Genomic DNA, 10762 nt, shown 5'->3' with positions numbered 1-10762 from the left:
TAATATTTCCTTCATTACTCCTCAATCTTCACATAAAAGCCCCTGGCCCTATTAAGTTCATGCCAATCGCCACGCAGCCCTCTCCACTCCATCCCCATTGTTGTCACCTTTTGACCTTTAGGCTTTCCCCATCACAAATGAAGCTTTCTGTACCTCAGTCATCATCTTCAGCTCCACCTCAACTACTACCATCATTCTGGGAATTCAACATACCCAAGAAGACCCCATCCAAACTTCTGACCTCACAAGGCTTTACTTCCTCAGAGTCAATGAGAAAGTCTTCTTTCTCCCGCCACCTCAATCAGGTACACCCACCAGGGCCACTCCACACTATTACCATTAGAAACTGCTCCTCTGAAATCACTGATTCAAGCACCCTACACTGACCACATCCTCTTTCCCTCCAACTCTTTGTGGAAATTCTTCTCTTGGATGTCTCACAGACACCTTCAGCTCAATTTGACTAAAATTGAGAGGAAGGAGCCAGAAGAACTCTCATAGATTTAAAATCTTTAATAGCATGCGCAGGTGTTAGCAGCACAGGGCTCTTTCTGCTGTGAGAGGTTTTGGCGCCGGGTGAAGCTGTGTAGACTCCCTCCATGCTCTGGAACCCAGTCATCAGCAGTTCTTTCTGGATTAGAACATTTCATTAACTTGAGAATCAGTGTCATCCTCAAAGAGGTGGCTAAGCTGCTGGTTGTTAGCTACTGCCTTCCGAATCCTGCAGCTGTTGTGGGCTTCGTTGCCTACCCACTCCAGAATGTTGTTGGTCACATATTTGAGGATGGCAGGGAGGAAAACCTGGGTGGACAAGCTCAGGTGCTGGGCAGAGTGGTTTTCTTGCTGGAGGCGGTCCACATGGCTCACAGGGAACTGCAGCTTGGTTTTTGCGGAGCAGGAGAATGTCTGCTTCATAAGCTTATAGTTCTGACAGCTTCTTTTTCCAGACATGGTGTTTTGGTCTGATTGGCCTAGCTTGATTGTCCAGCTGGCCTAAGCCTCTCAAGACACCAGATACTAGTACACATTTGCACTCATTGTATCCCCATACAGCAGCCACTCATTGGTCAGCAGGGGCAGCCTTTGTGACACCATAGATATTGGGATGTCATTGGTGTCCACTGGGTCCTAATCAGGCCTCAGCCTAGAAATGTGTGTGTTAGGAACTTGTTTATCCTAATGACTAGACCAGAATGTGACACCGATATACCTGCTGGAATGGCTGATAACACCTGATGTGAATGAGGATGTATAGCAACTAGAACTCATATGTGGTTAGTGGAGTGGAAAAAGCTTACAACAACTTTGGAAAAAGTCTAACACTTTTCTATAAAACTAAACATACACCTACTCTATGGCACAGCCATTTTTCTTCTGGGTATTTATTCAGGAAATATACAAATATATTTACACAAACACACACACACAAAATGTGCACCATAATGTTTATATCACTTTTATTCATGATAGCCAAAACTGGAAATAGCTCGGGAGTTCATCAACAGGAAAATGGATAATCAAACTATGGTATATTCCTTCAGCAATAAAGAAAATGAACTACTGATGCACACAACAATATGGATGCATCGCACAGGTACTATGCTGAGTGAAGCAGCCAGACCTAAAACAGTACATACTATGTATGTATATTTATGTGTATGTGCATGTGTGTGTAAGTTCTAGGAGAGTCAGAATTCTGGTTCCCTCCAAGGTGGAGGAGGGGCAGGATTGATTGTGAAGGGAACTTTCTGGATATGGGTGTGGATTACATGGATGTATCCATTTATCGAAACTGTGCAGTTGAAATGCGTACTTTTTAACATATGCCATTTTTACCTATAAAAGAAATGTACAAATGTAATAAGCAAATAGCTTTGGAAGTAGGAGGGAGATATAGATGAAACAAGAATGGTAGAATGGCCCGGTCCAGTGGTGCACTGGTTAAGTTTGCACCTTCCGCTTCCTGGTGGCCTGGGGTTCGCTGGCCCGGATCCCAGGTGCGGACATGGCACCGCTTGGCACGCCATGCTGTTGCAGGCGTCCCACATATAAAGTAGAGGAAGATGGGCACGGATGTTAGCTCAGGGCCAGGCTTCCTCAGCAGAAAAGAGGAGGACTGGCAGTAGTTAGCTCAGGGCTAATCTTCCTCAAAAAAAAAAAAAAAAGAATGGTAGAATGTTGATAGTTGTTGAAACTTTGCGATGGGTACATGGGGTTTCATTATATTATTTTGCTCATTTTTTATGCTTGAAAACTTCTGTAATAAAAGGTGGGAAAAAAGAAAGAAACAAAGGACAAAAGAATGAAAGAAAGAAGGCAGCCATTATTAATCCATCACAGTATCCTTGTCTAAGAATCCTCTTCGGTCCATTCGTGTGATAACATCTATTTTCCAACCTTAGCCTGTAGCATATACTCCTGAATTTGTTAAACAGGCACACACACAGAAAAAAATGACTAAAACGACTTACTCCAATATATTAAAGTGCTTAGCTTCACATGGTAGGATTATGAGTGATTTTTACCCTTTCTATATTTTTCTCCATCTTCCAAATATATAATTTTGAATATGCATTTCTTTTATAATATAAAAAGCACTCTATACAAAAATTTTAAATATCATTTTCATTGAGTCTCTCCTGTATTGTTGTTATGGTTTCAAAAATTCAACAGGCTTTTCCACATTATCATTCTCAGGAAAGGCAACGCTGCTAATCGTATTATTTGTTAGCAAAAAAGCTTTTGCCAAGGTATGATCCTCCAGGGTACTTTTTTTGTAAAGATAAAAATGCAATACTGCACAGGAGATCTGCTTATTAGACATTGGGCACGCTCTCTGTAGAACCAAAATAACTCTTCGGAAATTTCCTGCCAAATTCACAGCTAAACTGTTATGCAAATGTAACTACATCTAAATTAAAAGTGCTGAGATGATACAGCCAACAGACTTTGAAGTATGATTGCTTTTAGTGGTGTAGGCAGAATGGTTGGGATGTTTTAAAGTAAACAAGATGTATTACACTTTATTTTGTTTCCTATTTGGTTGGGGGTTTATAGTATACAGGAAAGAAAAAATGATACGTGAAAATAAAATAGCGTGAAGGAGAAAGGAAAGGACAGGAGTAAGCGTTTGTGGTAAGGGCATCTAAGCCCTCATAAAACAGAACGAAAAATTGGACATGAGCTTAATTGCAGGTGGAATCTGTAAGCCTTAGAGCTATACACGAAAAACATATGATAACTTTTGTATTACATATGTGAAAGTCTCATTATTTAATTTCTTGTGGTTATGTCTTGCCTCCCCAACTTGATTTTAAAATAGCTAGGTCTCAAGAGCAGAGAATCTATCTTTTGCTTCTAGCTTCTTGTCGTTGGGCCGTAAGCTCTAAGAGAGCATACTCTCTTCTTTATAGTTACACCCTAAGAACCTACTTCAGTGCCTGAGACATAGTAGGCACTCAATATTTGCTGAATGAAAGAATGGCTGTTTCCAATAGCATGTTGTCTGGTGCCTTGCCCATAGTAGAAATTCAGGAGATACATATTGAAGTAGTTATCCATTAATTCATTTCTTCATCGCATGAATATTATTAAGCGTCTGCTATGTGCCAGGTACTCTTCTAGGTGCTGTGGACATGGCATTGAACAAAGTAACATCCTTGCTCCCATGGGACTTACATTCTAATGACAAAATTACCATCTAGACAACATAACAGAATATAATTTTTAATTTTCATTGACATAAGTGACAACTTTCCTTCATTTTAAATGTTACAATACTAAGCAACTCCCAGGTGCATTGAGTCAACATTTCACTTCTATGGCACTACGAGTTGGTAGCTGAATGTGACTAAAAGTGGTTTAAGGTGACAAGTATAAGCACACACAATTATTGCAAAGGCAGGACTTTCCAAGATAACACAGGAAAATTGCTATAGAATATACGGTTCTTGAAGACTACATCCTATGAACCAGGAGAGAGAGAGTTTCCAATAGAAACGGAGATTCCTTTTATTGACAAAGATGAATTATTCCACTATGACTCTTCCCTTTCCATTTCCTGGCTTGTCGAGATCAATCAATACTCCTTAGACAGTACCCATTTAAGGCTCTGACAAGTGTTATTTTTTAGAGGCCATTCTTTAAGCTTCTCATTAATGAAAAGCAGTACTGTAGCATCTTTCGCCACTTCCACTCTGTTTCCTGGCCTTGTTCCTTCTGGTCCTGATATTACAAACAGCTGAACTCAGTACATTGCGATATTATGCAAATATGCTCTGGCAGATTGAGCTAAGAATGGTGTGCATTGGGTTATTTCACTTTATTTGGTGTATAGATGAATTTGGCATTTTTTAATTAAAGTACTTTAAGGACATTTAAAAATACCTCTGCATTAGAAATGTCTTTTCTTATGAAGGTTAAATACAGTAAACACTAGTCTGTGGACAACTTTAAATTTGCTGGGTTTAAAACTAGGAATTCAGGGAGGAAGAAAAAGAGGGCAACGTGAAAGAAGATATTAGTGTATTTCATGATGTCCTTTTGGATCAGCTGGAGAAGCATGGGCTGGATGCCCAGTAGAGCTTGGTGGATTCAGCCCTGGTCGATTTACTGTAGCCAGAAGGTGCTGATTATGGCTTACTGCAATCCTGGAAAGAACTTTCTAGTATTATACTGCAGAGCTGGAAATTTGGGCTTGTCTTGTTCCACAATTTTTTTTTAATTTCACTGAGATCACATTGGTTTATAACATTATGTAAATTTCAAGTGTACATCATTATATTTCGGCTTCTGTACAGACTACATCGTGCTCACTACCAAAAGTCTAGTTTCCATCTGTCACTGTACACATGTGCTCCTTTACCTCTTTTGCCATCCCCCACGCTCAACAAATTTTTAATGACTTGGAGGAGGACATTCACAACATATATATAAAATCTGCTTCTCACAAGAATTTGGTAGGGACAGTGAATGTATTGTTATGACATAATCAGGAACCTTAAAGAGCTCTCCAACTCAGACTCCTCATCTGAATCTAAAAGATGAAACTTGATTGATATAAACAAATATAAAGTTTTTCATTTCTGTTGAAAAATGTCACTTCTTATTTTAGGGGAATCCTTTTTTTTTTTTTTTTTTTTTTGAGGAAGATTAGCCCTGGGCTAACTGCTGCCAATCCTCCTCTTTTTCCTGAGGAAGACTGGCTCTGAGCTAACATCCATGCCCATCTTCCTGTACTTTATATGTGGGACGCCTACCACAGCATGGCTTGCCATGCGGTGCCATGTCCACACCCGGGATCCGAACCGGCGAACTCCCGGGCCGCCAAAGCGTAACATGCAAACTTAACCGCTGTGCCACTGGGCCGGCCCCTAGGGGGATTCTTAGTCAAAGACCAGGGGACACTTTTCCTTTTCAGGCCCTAAACTGACTAATGTATTATTTTCATAAGGGTAGCAAGTGAAAGATTTTGAGCTCCAAAAGAAAGTTAGAAGAGCTTTGCAACAAAAGGTAATAAAGATAATATTAAAGAACAGTTAGACTTTATTTCTAATGGTTTTTCAAGCCTATGCTGATAGTGTTTCTTTCTTTTTTTTAAAAAAAAAAGTCTGAAAAGTGTAAACTCTGCCCCTCTTCCCCTTCTCAAGAAAACCAAGCTCTTTGAGCATCGTCTGTTTATTACGTTTCGGGGAGAGTACACCTGACTTTTATAAGCAAGAAGATTGATAGTCTTAATGTCTAATTACAAATGTTCCTTTCTCATTTGAGACTTGGAGAAGCGGACTTCTGTACTTAAAAAATTACAAAGTAACCAACATACATATTGTTTCAGGACAGAAAGCAAGTTATAACATTTTTGCAGAGCATCTCATGTTTTATTCCCTTCCCTTGTAAAGCATGAAATGCATAAATTATCATTAGGGAATAGAATGGTCAAGTAGAGTAACACTGCTCTCTAGGAATACGAAAGAGTTTATTAAGCCTATTTTTTAAAATAGATAATGGATTGTCACATGAAAAATGGCAAAAAGCTCCTGGCTTGGAAGGCCAGGATTTTTCAAATGTCTCCTTGCACAGTACTAAAAGAAGCATACTTGAAAAAAAAACACATAGGTTTTTCATTTACTAAAAGTAGAAATGAGTAAAGTATAAAATGTAGCTTCCAAAAAAGCTAGTGTAGCTTTGATTTTATCAACCAAAATGGAATGTCCAAAGAAAAGAGGTAATAGTTTTGCTTTGCTATATACTAGTCAGGCCATCCTTGTGTATTTTGTTCTGTTCTGGACAACATATTTTGAGAGAGATTGACAAACAGAAATATATCCAAATATTGCTATCCATAGAAAGGATGAATCTTCTAGAAGAGATGTGATATGGAGAGCAGATGAAGGACCTGGAGATGTTTAATCCAGAGAAGAAAAGACTAAGGAAAGATATGGTAGTCAACATCAGTTGTTGAAGGCCTTATGGCAAAAAAGGAATGCAATCATTCTCTGGAATCTACAGATCAAAAGTAGGACTGAGGAGTTGAAGCTTCAGGGAGGCAAAGTTTGGCTCAATTCAGAAGAGACCCACACAGCAGAACTCTCCAGAAATGTGGCAGACTATCACAGGAGACAGAGATGTCCCTTATTACTGGATGTGCTCGAGCACCTTAGGAATGGGTTTGTAGAGGGATTCTGAGTATTAGATGGGGTTGAGGCTGATTAGTTCTCTGACCTCTTCCACTTCTAATATTCTAAACTTTGGCAATGGCATAAGAGACCTGGTTTTGAACATTAAAATAATTATCTATTCTTGCCTATCACCTCATATCTAATCAGCTAACAGTTTCTCTTGGCTCTTCCTTTACAATGCATCTTGCTTCATTCTTGTATTATTATTCTACAGTGACTTGAGTATTACAATAATCTCTTAATTAGAAAGATCTATCGAAATAAAAATGTGAACATTCTTTGTGGAGGATTGTTTACAAATATTGCCACAACATTTTTTCCATCTCTATACACACGTCTTTGCAATGTAACTTTGTCACAAATGCCATCAAGAGGTGGCTTATCTTCCCATTCCTTTAACCTGGGATGCTATAGGTTTTCTTTGACTAATAGAATATGGCAGAATTAACATAGTGTGACTTACAAGTCTAGGCCTTAAGAAACTTTTCAGCTTCTGTTCTTACTCGTATCACTATAACCTTGTGAACAGGCCTGGGTTAACCTCCTTGAGTATAAACACTACACAGAAGAAGAAAGAGATCATGTGGTGAGAAAGAGAGGCTCATCCATGCCAGCTGTAGCAGCCCTTAGAGTTGGAGCCCCTGATAGGGAGAGGAAGGACATCTAGAACCAGCTAACCCATCAACAGACTGAAAATGCACAAGTGGGTCCAACTGGTATCATGTGGAGCAGAGATGAATCCTCCCCAAATTGCCAACCCGCAAAAGCATGAACAAATAAATGGCTGTTGTTTTACAGGGCAGTTTGCTATGCAACAACAGAAACCAATATGTGCTCTTATCCAGCAAATTTTGCTTCTCAAAATAACCCTGTGCAAGACATATAAACACATTTGGCCACTACAGTGTTTCTAATATGGATCAAACTAGAAAAAAAAAGGACTGGTTAAAAAAATTATAGTATATCCATGTAATGGAATACTCAGTAGCACTGAAAAGGAATCAGGTGATTCTCTATTTACATATGTGGAAAGATGTCTTAGGTTTATTGTTAAGTTAAAAAGCCATGTCCAGGACAGGGTGAACAGTTAACCACATTTATGCAGATAGACAAGTATAGGCATACATGTGTATGTTGTACACACGTAGAAACTATCCAGAAAGATGCACAAGAAACTGTTAACAGTAGTTAGCTATGATGTTGGGCTGAAAGTTGAGGAGAGGAAGAGGACTTTATGCCATTTATTCCTTTAAATATTTTGCATTGAGTGTATATTACTTAAATATACTAATTGAAAGATAAATGGAAGTAAAAACAAACACAACCTCTAATTATGCCCCCTCCTTCCAGTCACTACTCCTTGTAACATATGCTGTATAGTATCTCCACAGCAATCTAACTATAATACTCTTTTTTATTTTGTTAATTCTCTGCTCACCAAGTCTCAATAACTCTCTACTGCCTGGCAATGGTCTTCAAAGTGAGGTATGTTCTATGTATATATTTTAGCTCAAATAGTAAGAAGAAAAAAACTCTATTAATATTGAATAGATGGATATACACTGGCACCCTCACTCAGTATTTACGTGACCACCTATTGTATAAGGGAGGCAGGGCATCCTAAGGAAAGGGTGGGAGCTCCACCACACAGACAGACTTATGGTGGTGCCCTCACTCATCCTCTTACTTTCCCTTCATTATAACTGATTACATTTTCTGTAAGCCCAGAAAGGTAAGTTGACTTGTGGGTTTTCAAAAATCTAGCTTGGAATAAAGAAACCTTTACAAAATTGGCAAGTAACTTAAAAATATTCCTCCAAAGAAACTCAGCTTTGAGGCTAATACAAATAACATAAATACAAATTAATGACAAGTAAATGGCAGATCTGACACATTCCCTACTCCTGGCACAAGCTCTTAGTCAGCTGTATGACAAGGTAAAAACAGTGACTATCTAATAGATCTGACAAAGAGTTAGCCAAAAGGGGAAAAAAAGAGAAGATAACTCTAGAGTTTTATTTATTTATTTATTTATTTATTATTTTTTGGTGAGGAAGACTGGCCCTGAGCTAACATCTGTTGCCAATCTTCCTCTTTTTGCTTAAGGAAGATTGGCCCTGAGCTAACATCTGTTGCCAATCTTCCTCTTTTTGCTTGAGGAAGATTGTCGTTGAGCTGACACCCATGCCAATCTTCCTCTATTTTGTATGTGGGATACTGCCACAGTGTGGCTTGACAAGCAGTGCATAGGTCCATGCCAAGGATCTCAACCCACCAACCTTAGGCCTCCAAAGCAGAGCGAGTGAACTTCACCACTATGCCACCAGTCTGGCCCCAAACTCCAGAGTTTTAAACGTATAAAATGATGTGATACTCATTCCAATACTCTACCCAAGTTCATTTAACAATGATGAAAGTTTTGAAGCTTCTGCTAAGGATTCCCAATTATTAACAAAATACGAAATTGAACATGCTAGTTGGAACACATTTGTTCATTTGTCATGATAAAATGACTGAAATAATATATGGGAAAATATGATAACAAAACAGAAATGCACCCTTTGTCAGAAAACACTGTTGGAGAATGCAGAAAAGTTGTTGTAGCAACCCAATAACATGAAGCATTCTAAAAATCATTATGCTGAATGAAAGAAGCTAAAGACAGAGGTATATACTGTATAATTCCATGTATATAAAACTCTAGAAAATGAAATTTTGTAGAAATTTTAGAAAATGCAGACAGAAACATTAGTGGTTGCTGGGGCCAGGATCAGAGACAGGGATGGATTGCAAGGGGGCTCAAGAGAACTTTTTGGGGTAATGGAAGTGGTCTGTATCTTGGTTGTGGTGGTGGTTCCATGGCTGTATGCATCTACCAAAACTTGAACATTTTCAATGAATTCAGTTTTTTGTATGTAAATCATATTTAATTAAAGTTAACTAAAAATAAATATTAGAAAATATACTCAATTGAATACATGAGAGAGAAACTAAGCACTGTGTTCGGTGCTGGAGATACAGTGATGACAAGAGACATGCTTTTGGTCTCTTCATGTAGTGTTATCCAGGGGAAGTGGCTAGAAATAAAATAATCACAGAGAGTTACAGACTCTGTAAAAGGACTAGGAAAGAAAGTGGAGATTCTACGAGAGCCTATGCTGAAAGAACTTAACCCAGCTTGTGAAGTGAGGGAATGAAGGTGGGAATTGGTCCAAACAGATGGGGATTTATGAACTCCCATAAACTTTATAACCTCTGCCTCTCATTTGGCTCATGGCGCAAACTTTTAGTGTAGGATTGTTATGCATATATATCTTCACTCCCTAACTAGATTAGAAGAAACTAGAGTCTGGAGCCCATATTACATATTTCTTTGTATCCTCCTCTTACAGTACCTAAAGAGTTTACACAGTAGGGAGTTCATATTTACCACTGATTAATTTGCCTGCATGTCAAAGAGAATAGAGGCATCCAGCGTTCCCTCCTAAGGGAGATAGTGGCTATGGGAGGAAATGGACGGGATGACTGATCATCCATTCTTATGTCCTCATCCCTTTCTGAGGCCATATACACCATGGCTCTTGCTACCCCTTGCTGTGACTGTCCTCCAGCCTGCTCTTCGGACACACTATTTGGGGGAATATTTAAAGTATCTCAGCCTCTTTCACCTAGGCATTTTCATTTTAGTTTTTTACTTCATAAATTTGATCTGAGCTTTAAAACTCAGCTTTTGCTTTCTAACTCAAACAATTCGGTCACTTTGACAGCCTTGGACACATGGCAAGGGCTCAAGAAATATTATCAATCAGTTGAAATGTCAACCTTAGCCCATAAAAAGGCTCGCTCCATTGTCCTAGAGCACGAATTCAGCGTCTATCTGAAACTGAGTTGAAAATAATTCCCCCAAAGTTATGCTGTGCATGCCATCTTTAAACAGCTCCAGATTTAACTGTTACCACATATAGCTTTTAACAGGCAGTAATTTGGATTATAACCGCAAGCCTACATGTCATCTGTCTTAACATGCTGTTTCAGGTCACTGTTTGGTCAGGTTCCTCTGTTGTGTGAAAATTGGCCATTAGCAC

At 38.8% G+C, this 10762-nt stretch overlaps 1 protein-coding gene across 1 annotated transcript; it reads right to left on the bottom strand.

Annotated features, from left to right (window-relative positions):
• Nucleotides 1–636: 636 nt before the first annotated feature.
• LOC138921796 (histone H2A-like 3) lies at nt 637–951 on the bottom strand. The gene has a single exon (XM_070257155.1). It carries the CDS (start codon nt 949–951, stop codon nt 637–639), a length of 315 nt encoding a protein of 104 aa, XP_070113256.1.
• Nucleotides 952–10762: the final 9811 nt, after the last annotated feature.

Source organism: Equus caballus, chromosome X, assembly GCF_041296265.1.
Source record: "Equus caballus isolate H_3958 breed thoroughbred chromosome X, TB-T2T, whole genome shotgun sequence".
Taxonomy (NCBI): domain Eukaryota; kingdom Metazoa; phylum Chordata; class Mammalia; order Perissodactyla; family Equidae; genus Equus; species Equus caballus.
Note: the sequence above shows the minus strand (reverse complement) of the source record. Positions and strands in the feature narration are given on the sequence as shown.